The sequence below is a fragment of the Bombina bombina genome, chromosome 6, assembly GCF_027579735.1.
Source record: "Bombina bombina isolate aBomBom1 chromosome 6, aBomBom1.pri, whole genome shotgun sequence".
Lineage (NCBI taxonomy): Eukaryota > Metazoa > Chordata > Amphibia > Anura > Bombinatoridae > Bombina > Bombina bombina.
Window position 1 is genome coordinate 1,029,343,559 of NC_069504.1, and position 18,933 is coordinate 1,029,362,491.

At 38.4% G+C, this 18,933-nt stretch overlaps 1 protein-coding gene across 2 annotated transcripts in view; it reads left to right on the forward strand.

The window, feature by feature from the left end:
• Positions 1–16,511, forward strand: part of LOC128662430 (carbohydrate sulfotransferase 1-like) — a 62,805-nt gene extending 46,294 nt beyond the window's left edge. The window contains exons 5-6 of one of the 2 annotated variants that reach the window (XM_053716216.1): positions 8,160–8,179; positions 15,456–16,511. In XM_053716216.1, coding sequence (XP_053572191.1) covers positions 8,160–8,179; positions 15,456–16,511 — 1,076 coding nt within the window. Of the gene's footprint in view, positions 1–8,159; positions 8,180–15,393 lie in introns of both variants that reach the window. The other variant, XM_053716215.1, reaches the window with a different exon arrangement.
• The last annotated feature ends 2,422 nt before the right edge of the window (positions 16,512–18,933 follow it).

Here is an 18,933-nt window from a genome sequence, read left to right on the forward strand (position 1 = left end):
CATCCTGAGTCCCCTCGGGATTCATTTTACCCGGTAATACTCAGCGAGTGTTGTAGCATGGAGGTCCCATCTCATCTGTTTTATTTTCAGGTTCTCATACTCCTTGCCCACATTGGTTGCTGCTGAGGTTCTAAGGAAATCTCTTGATCCTCTTGTTAAAGCCGTAATCCTTGCAGCATCAATCTCAGAATATGCGAACATCTTGCTGCCGTCTGTCATTGTGTCCATGTCTGTATCCAACTGCATTTTAGCTTGCAGTGTATTTCGGCTTGCAGTGTGCAATGTATCCCGGCAGTACTGTATGCAAGTATCCAAGTAAGGGCCAGCACTCCTGCAAATAGTGCACGTGAAGACTGGGGTAAAACTGCCTAACCCCACCAGTGAGTCCGGTAAAAATGAAATGTCCACAGCACTGTATATATTCAATTATTCTTTATTCAGACATATATAAAACAGCAACGTTCCTTGACTGTGTGTCACTTAATCATGCTATACTTAGCTTAACACAGGTTTCTACTTTAAAACTTTCATTTTTCCCAATTTCCCCCTAACAGTGCCTCCTGGACAGAGGGGATGACAGGAGTTCAGCTAGGCAGTAAGAAATCTCCCAGTGCGGAGATGTCACAGGTTACGTGAAATGTGGGCTTGCACTCCTGCGAATGGGCTGTCTACAGAACAGGGCCGGCCCTAGCCATTGCAGGCCCAAGGCAGGATGACAAAATTGGACCCCCTTTCTCCCCGCCTCCAACCCTGACCCATCTCCGCCTCCAACTCCGCCCCATCTCCGCCCCCACAGTTTTTAAAATGAAAAAAAAAATTAGAGAAAAATAATTAAAGGTAACACACTATATTTTATTTAAAAAAGCATACAAATCCACTAATGTGATGCACTATAACATTATATACATTGCAATATACCATTTGTACTATTGGAACAACTGTTTATGTATATGATGAAGAATTATGCTGACAAATAGGAACAGTTGAGTTGAACTGGTCCTTATTTTTATGTTTTCTTATGATAATAAGAACATTACAGAGATGCCAGGGCCGGCCCTAGCAAGCACAGGTCCCTAGGCAGAATGACAGCGTGGTGGACTCTACTCAGAACAAAAAATACTTAAAGAAATGGGGAAATTCACTGTACCACACAGATATAATACACACACAGAGATACATATATACACATACATCCACACTCAGACTCATACACAGGTACACATATATTATATACTGTACACATACACAGGTGTACACACACACCCCCCCAGACAGCCACCACACACACACACCTAGATAGCCCACACGTGCACACACACACACCTAGACAGCCCACACGCACACACACACGCACCCAGACATGCCACACGCACACATGCACACACACAGCCCCCACACACACAGCCCACACACACACAGCCCACATACACACACTGAGGTAACAGCCCACACACACACATGCACACACACAGCACGCACACACACAACCCCCACACACACAGCCCACACACACACAGCCCACATACACACACTGAGGTAACAGCCCACACACACACATGCACACACGCACACACACAACCCCCACACACACAGCCCACACACACACAGCCCACATGCACTCACTGAGGTAACAGCCCACACACACACTACACAAGGGTAATGGAAATACTTGTAAACAATTTTTTTTTTTTTTTTTTAAGATGTTAATGCTTTGTTTAGAATACTAAAGTACGGCAGCTACTGGTTGTAATAAGGTTTGATTCATAGCCCCAGCCATTATAGAAAGCAGTAAAGTAGTGTACATTGGCATGCCTTCTCATAAGTGTGCATTTTCACACACACATACATACCCCGCCACACACACACACACAAACATGCACACACACATACATACCCCCCCCCACACACAAACAAGCACACACACATACATACCCCTCCACACATACAAACAAGCACACACACATACAAGCACACACACATACATACCCCTCCACACATACAAACAAGCACACACACAAACAAGCACACACACATACATACCCCTCCACACATACAAACAAGCACACACACATACAAGCACACACACATACATACAAGCACACACACATATACCCCCACACAAGCACACACACATACATAGCCCCACACACACACAAACAAGCACACACACATACCCCCACACACACAAACAAGCACACACACATACATACCCCCACACACACACAAACAAGCACACACACATACCCCCACACACACAAACAAGCACACACACATACATACCCCCACACAAACACAAACAAGCACACACACATACACAAACAAGTACACACACATAATGCTGCCTAGGCACACACACATCTATACTATAATTGCGTTTGTAATGTCCGTCGCCATCGGCAGTTGCGCACGCATCCTCAATGGAATGTTTGCAACTCGAGGCAGCCAACAGAATGTTGGCTACGCGTGCAGCCAAAAGAATTGACCTGGATGCAGTAAAGCTGCATCCAGGTGGATTTCGAAAATTGCAGGGTGGTGAAAGAATCCACCGAAGGATTCAGTAGCTCTCATCCTATTGGCTGATTTGAACAGCCAATAGGATTTGAGTAGCTCTCATCCTATTGGCTGATTTGAATTTGAAGAATCAAATCAGCCAATATGAATTCAAGGGACGCCATCTTTAATCGCGTACCTTGAATTCACTATCCAGTGTACAGCGGCGATCGTACGAAGAGGATCCTCCACGCTCCATGGCTCCGCGGTCGCCAGTTTTCAGCTCCGCAGTCATCGGTCTTCAGCTCCACTCCGCGCCGGATTGTTCCTGGAAGAAGAAAGAAGAGGTTGCCGCTTGGAGAAGACTTCACTACATGGGACAGGACCTTCTCCGCCGGACTTCAGGAATGGTGAGTACCAACCTGGGGGTTAGACTTAGGTTTTTTTTTTAATTTGTGTTTTTTTTTTTTATTTAGATTAGGGTGGGCATTTTGTAAAAGAGCTAAATGCCCTTTTAAGGGCAATGCCCAACAAATGCCCTTTTCAGGGCAATGGGTAATTTAGGTTTTTTAGTATTGTTGTTTTTTTATTTTGGGGGGTTTGGTGAGTAGGGAGTTTTACTGTTCACTCTGAATTGAAGTAGCCATCTTACAGGTGTCGGAAACCGTTCTAATGCACTCAGAGTTTACAAAATTGGAATTGTATACATAGTTTAAAAACTGTATTTAATTTTTGTGCTACCAGTTAATATTAACATTCTTGTGGTGGGGTTCTCTAACCTTATCACCTGTTGTGAGGGGGCTAGTGTTTCCTGACTGATTTGTTCCCCTTTAGGGGTATATTCAGCCATACATTTGTGCATTATTTCAGTGAGACGCTAGGGTTTGCCAGGAAATAGACCTCAATCTAGTATATATATTTCCTCCATTTGTGTTGCTATCCAGAGTGATAGCAAGGATAAAGCAAGAACAAGCTTCAATAATTCTGATAGCTCTGTCTTTGCCTCAAAATATTTGGTATGCGGATCTGATTCAAATGTCCTTTTGTCTGCCTTGGCAGTTCCCTCTCAGAAGAGGCCTTCTCTCTCAAGGTCCCTTTCATCATCATGAACTGAAACCTCTGTTTTTTAAGGTTTGGCATTTGGGGGTGGGGTTTTTTTTAGATTAGGGATTTTTTTATTTTAATGGGCTGCAAAATAGCTGATTGCCCTTTTAAGAGTAATACCCATACAAATGTCCCTTTAGGGGCAATCGTTAGCTTAGTTTTTTTAGTGTTAGGTTTTTTTATTTGGGGGGATTTGGTGGGTTGGGGGGTTTTACTGTAAGGGGTTAATTTGTATTTTTGAGGTAAAAGAGCTATTTAACTTAGGGCAATCCACTACAAAAGGCCATTTTAAGGGCTATTGGTATCTTAGTGTAAGATTAGGAGGTGTTTTTATTTTGGGGGGCTTTTTTTATAGGGGTATTAGATTAGGTTTATTTTTTTTATTTTTGATAAAAAAAATTCTGTAATTTTAGACTTTTAATTTTTTGTAATTTTAGATTTATTTATTTTAATTTACTCTTAGGGTTTTTTTAAGTAATGATAGGATTTTTTATTTTAATTTGAACTTTATTTTATGTAAATTAGTGGGGGTGTTAGGTTAGGGGGCTTAGTGATTAAATTAATGGGTGGTCGGCAGTTTAGGGGTTAATAGGTTTAAAGGGCCATGATACTCAAATGTTGAAACACTTGAAAGTGATGCAGCATAGCTGTAAAAAGCTGACTAGAAAATATCACCTGAACATCTCTATGTAAAAAAAGAAAGCTTTTTTACCTAAAAAATTCCTCAGTAGCCACATCCCATTGTAAAGGACTTCTAAGCAGCAAATCAGTATGTCTGTCCCGGGACAGCTAAGGGGTTGAGCCTCGTGCACTCTCATGTTATTTCCCTATTCAGTTTAAGGAAGTTTACTATGAAATCTCATGAGAGTTAAGTGAAATCTCATGAGATCACAGTAAAAGAGTTCATAACCTCAGCACTGTTGATGCTGATTGGCTGCTGTTCATTAGATTTTTTTTTTTTTACCTGCAGCTGGGCAGCAGCTGAGTATAACTTTTTACACAGAAATGGTGAGCTGAGGAAATTGTGAGGTAAAATATCTTCCTTTTTTACATAAAAGATGCTCAGGTGATATTTTCCTGTCAGCTTTTTACAGTTATACTGCATTTGTTTCAGTTATTTAGCATATGAGTATTATGTCCCTTTAATATAGTATTTGCTATGTAACATTTTAGTTTTGGAAAATCCATAACTACTGGTCTCAGATAGCGGAATGGTTCCCGGCGGTATACTCTATAATGCTAGCATTATAGTCGGACGGCACAACCTGTAATACAGGCGCAATGAAAATCCCTCACTTAAAAGTTATTTTTTGAGTGTGGAATGGAGAGTTGCGTAAAGGCTAAAATGCTAGCGATATAGCCGTACCGCCGTGACTTGTAATACGGGAGAACTGCATATTCCATGCGCTTAGGCCCAATTTTTCAGCGGTATAGCCGTACCGCAAAACTTGTAATTTTTGACGATTGCTAGGTATTAAGAGCAGCTTTTATATGATCATTTTACAAACTTACAGGTAGATTACGAGTTGTGCGTTCGTCTTTTAACGCTGAAAAAAATGGCCATTTAACATTATAACAGCAACACAGCCATTACTCTGTACCGCAAGCCTTTTAGCCTGTAACGCAACGTCAGTCCCGCACACGTAAAAATTGCGTTTTTGCATGGAACTTCAATAGTGCAGCCATTACGAGTTTTGCGGTGTGGCTAAAAAGCTTGCGTTACACCCTATAACGACAAGATTCGTAACGCCATCTGAGAGCAGCAGTTATGAGTTTTACGCAACAAAACTGTTACATAAAACTCATAACTAAACTATTACAAAGTACACTAACACCCATAAACTACCTATTAACCCCTAAACCGAGGACCTCCCGCATCGCTGCCGCTCCCGACATTGCCGCCACTAACAAAATGTATTAACCCCTATTCCGCCGCTCCCCAACATCGTCGCCACTATAATAAAGTTATTAACCCCTAAAGCGCCGCCCTCCCGCATTCCAAACTCTATTTAAATATAATTAACTCCTAATCTGCCGTCCGCACACATCGCCCCCACTATACTAAAGTTATTAAGCCCTACACTGCCGCCACTATAATAAACATATTAACCCCTAAACCGAAAGCCCCCACATCACAATAAACTAATTTAAACTAGTAACTCCTAAACTTAACACCCCCTAACTTTATATTAAAATTATAATTTCCCTATCTTAAATTAAATTAAAACGTACCTGTCAAATTAAAAACATAAGTTTAAACTAACAATTAAACTAATATAACTATTAAACTAAAATTAAACTAACTACCAATTAAATAAACTAAAATACACATTAAAAAAAATCCTAACACTACTATAAAAATACAAACTAATTACAAAAAATAAATAAATACTAAATTACAAAAAATAACAAACACTAAATTACGAAAAATAACAAATGAAATTATCAAAAATAAAAAAAGAATTACACCTAATCTAATAGCCCTATAAAAATAAAAAAGCTCACTCAAAATAAAAATAAAAACCCTAGCCTACAATAAACTACCAATAGCCCTTAAAGGGGCCTTTTGTAGGGCATTGCCCTAAGTTAAACAGCTCTTTTACCTGTAAAAAAAATACAAAGACTCCCCTAACAGTAAAACCCACCACCCAACCAACCCCCCATAATAAAAAACCTAACTCTAACAAAAACCAAAGCTACCCATTGCCCTAAAAAAGGCATTTGTAAAGCCCAAACCCTAATCTAAAAAAAAAAACACCCAAAAAATGTTTAAAAATCCTAACATTAACTCCTAACGATCCACTTACAGTTACTGAAGTCCCACTTGAAGGATCTTCATCCCGGCAGCTCCATCTTCATCCAGACGGCATCTTCTATCTTTATCCCGGCGGCGTCTTCTATCTTCATCCGGAGACGCCGCTGGAGATGCTTCAGCCAATTGGATGAGAGCTACTGAAATTCTATTGGCTGATTTGAATAGCCAATAGAATTTCAGTATCTCTAATCCTATTGGCTGATTTGAATTTCCAAAATCAAATCAGTCAATAGGAATGCAAGGGATGCCATCTTGAATCACGTACCTTGTATTGAAGAGTCAGTATATGGCGGCGACCGTATGAAGAGGATGCTCCGCGCCGGATGTCTTCAGGATGGACCCGCTCCACGTTGCCGGGATGAAGAAAGAAGACGCCGCCGGGATGAAGATAGAAGATGCCGTCTGGATGAAGATGGAGCTGCCTGGATGAAGATGGAGCCGCCGGGATAAAGATCCTACTAGCAGGACTTCAGCAACTGTAAGTTGATCGTTGGGAGTTAGTGTTAGGATTTTTTAAACTTTTTTGGGGTGGGTTTTTTTTTAGATTAGGGTTTGGGCTTTTGTTTAAAAGAGCTAAATTCCCTTTTCAGGGCAGAGCAAAAGAGCTAAATGCCCATACAAATGCCCTTTTCAGGGCAATGGGTAGCTAAGGTTTTTTTAGAAAGATTTTTTTATTTTGTGGGTTTGGGGGGGGGTTTGTAATGTTAGGGGGTGTTTGTTTTTATTTTGTAGATAAAGAGCTGATTTCTTTAGGGCAATGCCCTAAAAAAGGCCCTTTTAAGGGCTATTGGTAGTTTATTATAGATTAGGTTTTTTATTTTGGGGTGTTTTTTTTTTTTTACATGGGTATTAGAATAGGAATATTTTTTATTATGTTTGATTATTTGTTTGTTATTTTGTGGAAAAAAAATGTTTTGGGGTGGGTTTTTATTTTTAGATTAGGGTTTGGGCATTTCATAAAAGAGCTGAATACCCTTTTAAGGGCAATGCCCATACAAATGCCGTTTTCAGGGTAGATTAGGTTTTACTTTATTTTTATTTTGTGGGTTTGGGGGTTGTATACTGTTAGGGGGTGTTTAATTTTCTTTTTAGCAACAGAGCGGTTAACTTTAGGGCAATGCCCTACAAAAGGCCCTTTTAAGGGCCCTTGGTAGTTTATTAAAGATTAAGGTTTTTTATTTTGGGGTGGGTTTTTCTATTTTTTTAAAGGGTATTAGAATAGTAATAGTTATTATTTTGGATAATTTTGTTTGTTATTTTTTGTAATGGTAGTTTTTTTTTTGTAATGTTAGATGTTAGTGTAAGGCAGCTTAGGTTTTATTTGACAGGTAAGTTTGTATTTTTTTTTAACTAGGTAGTTAGTAAATAGTTAATAACTATTTACTAACTAATCTACCTAGTTAAAATAAAAACAAACTTACCTGTGAAATAAAAATAAAACTTAAGCTAGCTACAATATAACTATTAGTTATATTGTAGCTAGCTTAGGTTTTATTTCACAGGTAAGTTTGTATTTAGTTTTAAATAGGTATTATTTAGTTAATAATTGTAACTTTAATTTAGGTCTATTTTAATTATGTTAAAGTTAGGGGGTGTTAGGGTTAGGGTTACATTAGGCTTAGGTTTAGGGGTTAATATAGTTTAATTTAGGTTGTTGCGATGTGGGGGCTGGCGGTTTAGGGGTTAATAGATTTATTTAGTGGTAGTGATGTTGGAGGCCAGAGGTTTAGGGGTCAATAACTTTATTTAGTGGCGGCGATGTCAGGGGCGATATAGGGGTTAATATATTTATTATAGTGTGGGCGATGTTGGGGTGCAGGGGAATAGGGGGTTAATAACTTTAGTATAGTGGCGGCGATATCGTGATCGGCAGATTAGGGGTTAATAGATTTATTTAGGTTGCGGCAATATCGGGGCAGCAGATTAGGGGTTAATAACATTATGTAGGTGGCGGCGATATCAGGGGTGGCAGATTAGGGGTGTTTAGACATGGGGTTTATGTTAGGGTGTTAGGTTTAAACGTAACTTTATTTTTCCCCATAGACATCAATGGGGCTTCATTACGGAGCTTTTCATTCTGCTATCGCAGGTGTTAGGTTATTTTCTGACACTCTCTTCCCATTGATGTCTATGGGGAAAGCATGTACGAGCACATCAAAAACATAATTTATGTAAGAACTTACCTGATAAATTCATTTCTTTCATATTAGCAAGAGTCCATGAGCTAGTGACGTATGGGATATACATTCCTACCAGGAGGGGCAAAGTTTCCCAAACCTCAAAATGCCTATAAATACACCCCTCACCACACCCACAAATCAGTTTAACGAATAGCCAAGAAGTGGGGTGATAAGAAAAAAGTGCGAAAGCATAAAAAATAAGGAATTGGAATAATTGTGCTTTATACAAAAAAAATCATAACCACCACAAAAAAAGGGGTGGGCCTCATGGACTCTTGCTAATATGAAAGAAATGAATTTATCAGGTAAGTTCTTACATAAATTATGTTTTCTTTCATGTAATTAGCAAGAGTCCATGAGCTAGTGACGTATGGGATATAAATACCCAAGATGTGGAGCTTCCACGCAAGAGTCACTAGAGAGGGAGGGATAAAATAAAGACAGCCAATTCCGCTGAAAAAATAATCCACACCCCAAAATAAAGTTTTAATCTTTATAATGAAAAAAACTGAAATTATAAGGAGAAGAATCAAACTGAAACAGCTGCCTGAAGTACTTTTCTACCAAAAACTGCTTCAGAAGACAAAAACACATCACAATGGTAGAATTTAGTAAAAGTATGCAAAGAAGACCAAGTGGCTGCTTTGCAAATCTGATCAACCGAAGCTTAATTCCTAAATGCCCAGGAAGTAGAAACTGACCTAGTAGAATGAGCTGTAATCCTTTGAGGCGGAGTTTTACCCGACTCGACATAAGCATGATGAATCAAAGATTTTAACCAAGATGCCAAGGAAATGGCAGAAGCCTTCTGACCTTTCCTAGAACCGGAAAAGATAACAAATAGACTAGAAGTCTTTTGGAAATCCTTAGTAGCTTCAACATAATATTTCAAAGCTCTAACTACATCCAAAGAATGCAACGATCTTTCCTTAGAATTCTTAGGATTAGGACACAATGAAGGAACCACAATTTCTCTACTAGAATTCACAACTTTAGGTAAAAATTTAAATGAAGTTCGCAACACCGCCTTATCCTGATGAAAAATCAGAAAAGGAGATTCACAAGAAAGAGCAGATAACTCTGAAACTCTTCTAGCAGAAGAGATGGCCAAAAGGAACAAGACTTTCCAAGAAAGTAATTTAATGTCCAGAGAATGCATAGGTTCAAACGGAGGAGCTTGTAAAGCACTCAGAACCAAATTCAAACTCCAAGGAGGAGAGATAGACTTAATAACAGGTTTGATACGAACCAAAGCCTGAACAAAACAATGAATATCAGGAAGATTAGCAATCTTTCTGTGAAACAACACAGAAAGAGCAGAAAGTTGTCCTTTCAAAGAGCTTGCAGACAAACCTTTATCCAGACCATCCTGAAGAAATTGTAATATTCTAGGAATTCTAAAAGAATGCCAGGAAAAATGATGAGAAGAGCACCAAGAAATGTAAATCTTCCAGACTCGATAATATATCTTCCTAGATACAGCTTTGCGAGCCTGTAACATAGTCTTAATTACAGAGTCAGAGAAACCTCTATGACTGAGAATCAAGCGTTCAATCTCCATACCTTCAAATTTAAGGATTTGAGATCCTGATGGAAAAAAGGACCTTGCGATAGAAGGTCTGGTCTTAACGGAAGAGTCCACGGTTGGCAAGAAGCCATCCGAACAAGATCCGCATACCAAAACCTGTGAGGCCATGCTGGAGCCACCAGCAGAACAAACTAACGCTCCTTTAGAATCTTGGAAATCACTCTTGGAAGAAGAACTAGAGGCGGAAAAATATAGGCAGGATGATACTTCCAAGGAAGTGACAACGCATCCACTGCCTCCGCCTGAGGATCCCTGGATCTGGACAGATACCTGGGAAGTTTCTTCTTTAGATGAGAAGCCATCAGATCTATTTCTGGAAGACCCCAGATTTGAACAATCTGAAGAAACACCTCTGGGTGAAGAGACCATTCGCCCGGATGTAACGTCTGGCGACTGAGATAATCCGCTTCCCAATTGTCTATACCTGGGATGTGAACCGCAGAAATTAGACAGGAGCTGGATTCCGCCCAAGCAAGTATCCGAGATACTTCTTTCATGGCCAGAGGACTGTGAGTCCCCCCTTGATGATTGACATATGCCATGGTTGTGACATTGTCCATCTGAAAACAAATGAACGACTCTCTCTTTAGAAGAGGCCACGACTGAAGAGCCCTGAAAATCGCACGGAGTTCCAAAATCTTGATTGGTAACCTCGCCTCCTGAGATTCCCAAACCCCCTGTGCTGTCAGAGACCCCCATACAGCTCCCCAACCTGTCAGACTTGCATCTGTTGAGATCACAGTCCAGGTCGGAAGAACAAAAGAAGCCCCCTGAACTAAACGATGGTGGTCTGTCCACCACGTCAGAGAGTGTCGTATGTTCGGTTTTAAAGATATTAATTGAGATATCTTTGTATAATCCCTGCACCACTGGTTCAGCATACAGAGCTGAAGTGGCCGCATGTGAAAATGAGCAAAGCGGATCGCGTCCGATGCAGCAGTCATAAGACCTAGAATTTCCATGCATAAGGCTACCGAAGGGAATGATTGAGACTGAAGGTTTCGACAAGCTGAAACCAATTTCAGACGTCTCTTGTCTGTCAATGACAGAGTCATGGACACTGAATCTGAGGAATCAACAAACTCTTTGGTAAATTGATCCTCCAACCATGTTCTTGAAGAAATGACACAAGTCGATTCGTATGAGATTTTGCTAAATGTGAAGACTGAGCAAGTACCAAGGTATCGTCCAAATAAGGAAATACCACAATACCCTGTTCTCTGATTACAGATAGTAGGGCACCGAGAACCTTTGTAAAAATCCTTGGAGCAGAGCCACAAACTGGTAATGCTTGTCTAGAAAAGAGAATCTCAGAAACTGATAGTGATCTGGATGAATCGGAATATGCAGATATGCATCCTGTAAATCTATTGTGGACATATAATGCCCTTGCTGAACAAAAGGCAGAATAGTCCTTATAGTTACCATTTTGAATGTTGGTATTCTTACATAATGATTCAATATTTTTAGATCCAGAACTGGTCTGAAGGAATTCTCCTTCTTTGGTACAATGAATAGATTTGAGTAAAACCCCAGACCCTGTTCCAAAACTGGAACTGGCATAATTACTCCAGCCAACTCTAGATCTGAAACACATTTCAGAAACGCTTGAGCCTTCACTGGATTTAAAGGAACGCGAGAAAGAAAAAATCTTCTTGCAGGGGGCCTTATCTTGAAACCTATTCTGTACCCTTGTGAAACAATGTTCTGAATCCAAAGACTGTGAATAGAATTGATCCAAATTTCTTTGAAAAATCGTAATCTGCCCCCTACCAGCTGGGCTGGAATGAGGGCCGCACCTTCATGTGGACTTGGGAGCTGGCTTTTGCTTTCTAAAAGGCTTGGATTTATTCCAGACTGGAGATGGTTTCCAAACTGATACTGTTCCTGTAGGGGAAGGATCAGGCTTTTGTTCCTTATTGTGACGAAAGGAACGAAAACGATTAGCAGCCCTATATTTACCTTTAGATTTTTTTATCCTGTGGTAAAAAAGTTCCTTTCCCCCTAGTAACAGTTGAAATAATAGAATCCAACTGTGAACCAAACAATTTATTACCTTGGAAAGAAAGGGAAAGCAAAGTTGACTTAGAAGACATATCTGCATTCCAAGTTTTAAGCCATAAAGCTCTTCTAGCTAAAATAGCTAAAGACATATACCTGACATCAACCCTAATAATGTCAAAGATGGCATCACAAATAAAGTTGTTAGCATGTTGAAGAAGATTAACAATGCTATGAGAATTATGATCTGTTACTTGTTGTGCTAAAGCCTCCAACCAGAAAGTTGAAGCTGCAGCAACATCCGCCAAAGATATAGCAGGTCTAAGAAGATTACCTGAACATAAATATGCTTTTCTTAGAAAGGATTCAATTTTCCTATCTAAAGGATCCTTAAAGGAAGTACTATCTGCCGTAGGAATAGTAGTACGTTTAGCAAGAATAGAGATAGCCCCATCAACCTTAGGGATTTTGTCCCTAAACTCTAATCTGTCAGATGGCACAGGATATAATTTCTTAAACCGTTTAGAAGGAGTAAATGAATTACCCAGATTATTCCATTCCCTGGAAATTACTTCAGAAATAGCATCAGGGACGGGAAAAACCTCCGGAATAACTTTAGGAGATTTAAAAAACGTGTTTAAACGTTTAGATTTAGTAACAAGAGGACCAGAATCCTCTATTTCTAATGCAATTAAGAGTTCTTTAAGTAAGGAACGAATAAATTCCATTTTAAATAAATATGAAGATTTATCAGTGTCAATCTCTGAAACAGAATCATCTGAACCAGAGAAATCATCATCAGAAACAGAATCAGAATGATGATGTTCATTTAAAAGATCATCTGGAAAATGAGAAGTTTTAAAAGACCTTTTACGTTTACTGGAAGGAGGAATAACAGACATAGCCTTCTTAATAGATTTAGACACAAAATCTCTTATAATAACAGGAACACCCTGAGTATTAGATGTTGATGGAACAGCAACAGGTAATGGAACATTACTAAAGGAAATGTTATCTGCATTAGCAAGTTTATCATGACATTCATCACAAACAACAGCCGGAGGAACAGTTACCACAAGTTTACAGCAAATACACTTAACTTTGGTAGATCCAGCATCAGGCAGCGATTTTCCAGAAGTAGCTTCTGATTCAGGGTCAATCTGAGACATCTTGCAATATGTAATAGAAAAAACAACATATAAAGCAAAATTGCTCAAATTCCTTAAATGACAGTTTCAGGAAAGGGAAAAAATGCCAATGAACAAGCTTCTAGCAACCAGAAGCAATAAACAACTAGACTGAAATAATGTGGAGACAATAATGACGCCGCATCCGGTGACGCCAACATTTTTGGCGCAAAAACGTCAAAAACATGACACAACTTCCGGCGACACGTATGACGCCGGAAATGACAAAGAAAAAATTTGCGCCAAAGAAGTCCGCGCCAAAAATGACGCAATAAAATGAAGCATTTTCAGCCCCCGCGAGCCTAACAGCCCACAGGAAAAAAAGTCAAATTTTTAAGGTAAGAAAAAATTGATAATTCATATGCATTATCCCAAATAATGAAACTGACTGTCTGAAATAAGGAATATTGAACATCCTGAATCAAGGCAAATAAATGTTTAAACACATATATTTAGAACTTTATATAAAAGTGCCCAACCATAGCTTAGAGTGTCACAAAAAATAAGACTTACTTACCCCAGGACACTCATCTACATATAGTAGAAAGCCAAACCAATACTGAAACGAGAATCAGTAGAGGTAATGGTATATAAGAGTATATCGTCGATCTGAAAAGGGAGGTAAGAGATGAATCTCTATGACCGATAACAGAGAACCTATGAAATAGACCCCGTAGAAGGAGATCATTGGATTCAAATAGGCAATACTCTCTTCACATCCCTCTGACATTCACTGCACACTGAGAGGAAAACCGGGCTCCAGCCTGCTGCGAAGCGCATATCAACGTAGAATCTAGCACAAACTTACTTCACCACCTCCAAGGGAGGCAAAGTTTGTAAAACTGATTTGTGGGTGTGGTGAGGGGTGTATTTATAGGCATTTTGAGGTTTGGGAAACTTTGCCCCTCCTGTTAGGAATGTATATCCCATACGTCACTAGCTCATGGACTCTTGCTAATTACATGAAAGAAACAGTGCTTGTATTGTGTGCGGTATGGAGCTCAACACAACCATATTGCATGCACAAGGCGGCTGTTTTGAAACTTGTAATGGCTGCGCTATATGGGGTGAAATAAGGCAACTTTTGTTGCGTTCTTAAATTCCCTATAGCGCACATAACTTGTAATCTACCTGTTAGTTTCTCAAATGGTGTGGGTGACCTATGAAAGTGCTGCTTGTGTCAATGTGATTTGTGGTTACAAAGTTTAAACCATGAGGAATATAAATCTGTGTTCCAATCTTTTCATTCTCTTTGAGTTTTGAGTTTTCCCTTATCTAAAATGTTGTATACATTACCCTGACCAATGTCATATTTGGAGATATGTACTTTATTTTTATTGTTTTCTGTTATATTGTATTATATTGTATATTTTCTTAAATTTGATTAATGCAAATTATTTAATATATATATGTAACTAGATAGATATATGGATTTTTATATATTACATTAAAGGGACAATCTACACCAGAATTTTTATTGTTTAAAAAGATAAATAATCCCTTTATCACCCATTCCCCAGTTTTGCATAACCAACACTGTTATATTAATACACTTTTTTTACCTCTGTGAATACTTTGTATCTAAGCCTCTGCAGACTGCCTCCTTATTTCAGTAATTTTGACAGACTTGCATTTTAGCCTACTCCTAGGTAACTCTACGGGTGTAAACACACTGTTATCTATATGGCACACATGAACTAACGTCCTCTAGTTGTGAAAAACGGTGAAAATGCATTCAGAAAAAAGGCAGCCTTCAAGGGATAAAAAATTAGCATTTGAGACTACCTAGGTTTAGCTTTCAACCCAAGAATACAAAGAGAACAAAGCAAAGTTGATGATAAAAGTTAATTGGAAAGTTGTTTAAAATGGCATGCCCTAGCTAAATCATGAAAGTTTAATTTTGACTAGACTGTCCATTTAAGATTTGAACATTAGCACTAAATAGGAAGCAGGTATTTATAATATAGTTTCTTTGTACATCTCACTTCTTTTATCACATATTTAATGCCCTTGTTTTCTCCTTTACAGATAACATTACAAGGATAATGTGTGAAGCTGCCAGTATACAGAATGGTGTACCACACCTGCACAGCAGCAGAAAACACATTATTATCTTTGCCACCACCAGAAGTGGCTCATCATTCCTAGGTCAATTGTTTAACCAGAACCCAGATATATTCTACCTTTATGAACCTCTTTATCATGTGCAACAGGCCTTCACCAATTCAAGTGCCAGGATACAAAATCAAATTGACAGAAGGTCTTTGCTTGGAGCCTACAGAGATCTTCTACGTAATCTTTTTGACTGTGATTTCTACTTCTTAGAAAATTATATCCGACCACCACCTAAAGATCATCTAGCGATCACATTTTTCAGAAGAGGAGCAAGCAACGCTTTATGTTTACCTCCATTGTGTGAGAATTTGCAAAGTCTTGATGAACATCTATGTGCAAAAAAGTGTCGGACAGTAAACTTAACATTAGCATCCAAGTCCTGCCACACTTATAGGCATATGGCTATTAAAACAGTCAGAATTCCAGAAATCAATGACATAAGAACTCTTGTGGAGGATCCAAGGTTAAACCTAAAAATAATTCATTTAGCTAGGGATCCAAGAGGAATACTAGCTTCAAGGATCAGCACCTTCATAGACCAGTATCGAGCATGGAAAATCTGGAATTCTTCAGGAAGAAAACCACATAACGTTGATCTTTCACAGATAACCACCACGTGCACTGACTTGAGTAAATCAGTAGACACTGGTTTAAGTAAACCTTCTTGGTTGAAAGGAAAATATATGCTTGTGAGGTATGAAGATATTGCTAAAGATCCAATAAAAAAGGCTAAAGAGATATATCAGTTTGTGGGTCTAGAATGGAAAGGAGCAGTGCACAAATGGTTACTACAAAACACAAATGGAACTGTTGCTTCATTCGGGAACTTTAAATATACAACAAGTAGAAACTCTGCAGAAACAGCAGAGCACTGGAGACTCCATCTTTGCTATGATATAGTTCATGCTCTGCAAGATTTATGCAATATTACTTTATCACAACTCGGTTATCAAGTGGTAAACTCAGTGTGGCAGTTAAAAAACATCTCCCATAGCCTTGTTGAACCTAGGATATTTTTGCCATTTACATAACGGAGTAGAATAGAACGAATAACAAAAAAACAAAAAAAAGCTAAATTTCTTTTTATTTTTTAACAACCAAAATTAATGTGAAACCACATTACTGATTTGAATGGGCTTGCAAAAGCAGATGACAAGACGCACCACGTGCAACCTAATTTATTTCAACAAAACTAATCTTAGAATGACGTTGAATATAGCACAATTTATTTTAAGGAAAAAATATGTTTGAAATATTTGACTATGGAAAATAAAGTGAATCTCATTTTAAAAATTAAATTACTTCTGATTCCTAGCTTATTTTTAACTGCTTTAAAGTATTTTTATTGACTGAATCAAGAAAAATCAATTTAAGCTACAGTACATATTTAATGGTTAGCTGTAATCTGGCAGGCTCAAATATGTGTTTTAATATAAATATAAATATATATATATATATATCCTCTCCAAGAACACAGGCACTCACTGGTCTTTATAAAAGGTAATCCTTTATTCAATCCATTAAAACAATAATAATACCATGACGTTTCGGCACACCATCGTGCTTTATCAAATGTATCAAAATATTAAAAAGCTTCATATCAAACTTACCCCTAATCACCTCTTAAATACTATTGGAATATAGCACATGCCGCCAGCCCATCGTGTGTAAAATCGGCGTCTGACGGCAACACACTCGATATGCAAATATATCTATTGGTCTATTGCACATTCGCTGAGTAACTGTTTATAGTTTACATGTTGCCATAGCAACGTCGGCCCTACGATCTCACAGGGCGCACAGATCACCGCTCCCTGATGACGTCAGACGCCGATTTTACACACAATGGGCTGGCGGCATGTGCTATATTCCAATAGTATTTAAGAGGTGATTAGGGGTAAGTTTGATATGAAGCTTTTTAATATTTTGATACATTTGATAAAGGCACGATGGTGTGCCGAAACGTCATGGTATTATTATTGTTTTAATGGATTGAATAAAGGATTACCTTTTATAAAGACCAGTGAGTGCCTGTGTTCTTGGAGAGGATACGAATTGGCTTGCAGTGCACCTTGGCAGTTGAATTGGTGTAAGATTGTGCTGTCCTTTATCTGGACTGTATATATATATATATATATATATATATATATTATTTTTTAAATTTGTGTATATGTGTGTGTAAACATATTTCATGTGGAGGTTCTTCTATCAAAGGTAGTCTTTAAATGGAAAAAGCCTTTAATGTTTGGTCCTATGTTCCCTTTTTACAGCTGAGCGGACCTGCCACTGCTGTGAGCAAAAGTTTTTTTGACAACTTGGCACCACTTTAAAAAAAAATGTAATTAATAATATCAATATTCAATGAAAAAATGACAGTCTGTATACTTTTTATTGAGGATTTAAGTTTGTCCATCCATGTAGAAAATTATAAATGAAGCTACTCACTGCATACCATCTCTTTGCATGCAGCATATAACAGGCAGCTGCCTACTGATAAACAGCTCTGTGCATGGAGAATATAATATTGGTAGCTAACTACTGCTTACAAGCTCTTTACATGCAGAATATAGCAAAAAATTGCAGTTACCTACATACCTGCTGCGCATTACCACTGTGTATAAAGAATATATATTCCTCTACCTACCTTCTGCTGATTAGCCCTATGTATGCAGAACATGAGTCACCTGCCTAACCACAACTTCTGATGATTAGCCATATGGACATGTTCTGCATACAGAGGGCTAATCAGCAGAAGGTAGGTAGAGGAATATATATTCTGTATATATACAGTGGTAATGCGCAGCAGGTATGTGGGTAATAGCAATTTTCTACATTAACATGACTGCTTACTAAAATCATAGACAGTTACATACTGAGCTTGCCAAAACCAATGACAGTTTTATACTGTTCTTACCAAAACCAATGACAGTTTTATACTATCCTTACCAAAACCAATGACAGTTTTATACTGTCCTTACCAAAACCAATGACAGTTTTATACTGTCCTTACCAAAACCAATGACAGTTTTATACTGTCCTTACCAAAACCAATGACAGTTTTATACTCTCCTTACCAAAACCAATGACAGTTTTATACTGTCCTTACCAAAACCAATGACAGTTTTATACTGTCCTTACCAAAACCAATGACAGTTTTATACTGTCCTTACCAAAACCAATGACAGTTTTATACTGTCCTTACCAAAACCAATGACAGTTTTATACTGTCCTTACCAAAACCAATGACAGTTTTATACTGTCCTTACCAAAACCAATGACAGTTTTATACTGTCCTTACCAAAACCAATGACAGTTTTATACTGTCCTTACCAAAACCAATGACAGTTTTATACTGTCCTTACCAAAACCAATGACAGTTTTATACTCTCCTTACCAAAACCAATGACAGTTTTATACTGTCCTTACCAAAACCAATGACAGTTTTATACTCTC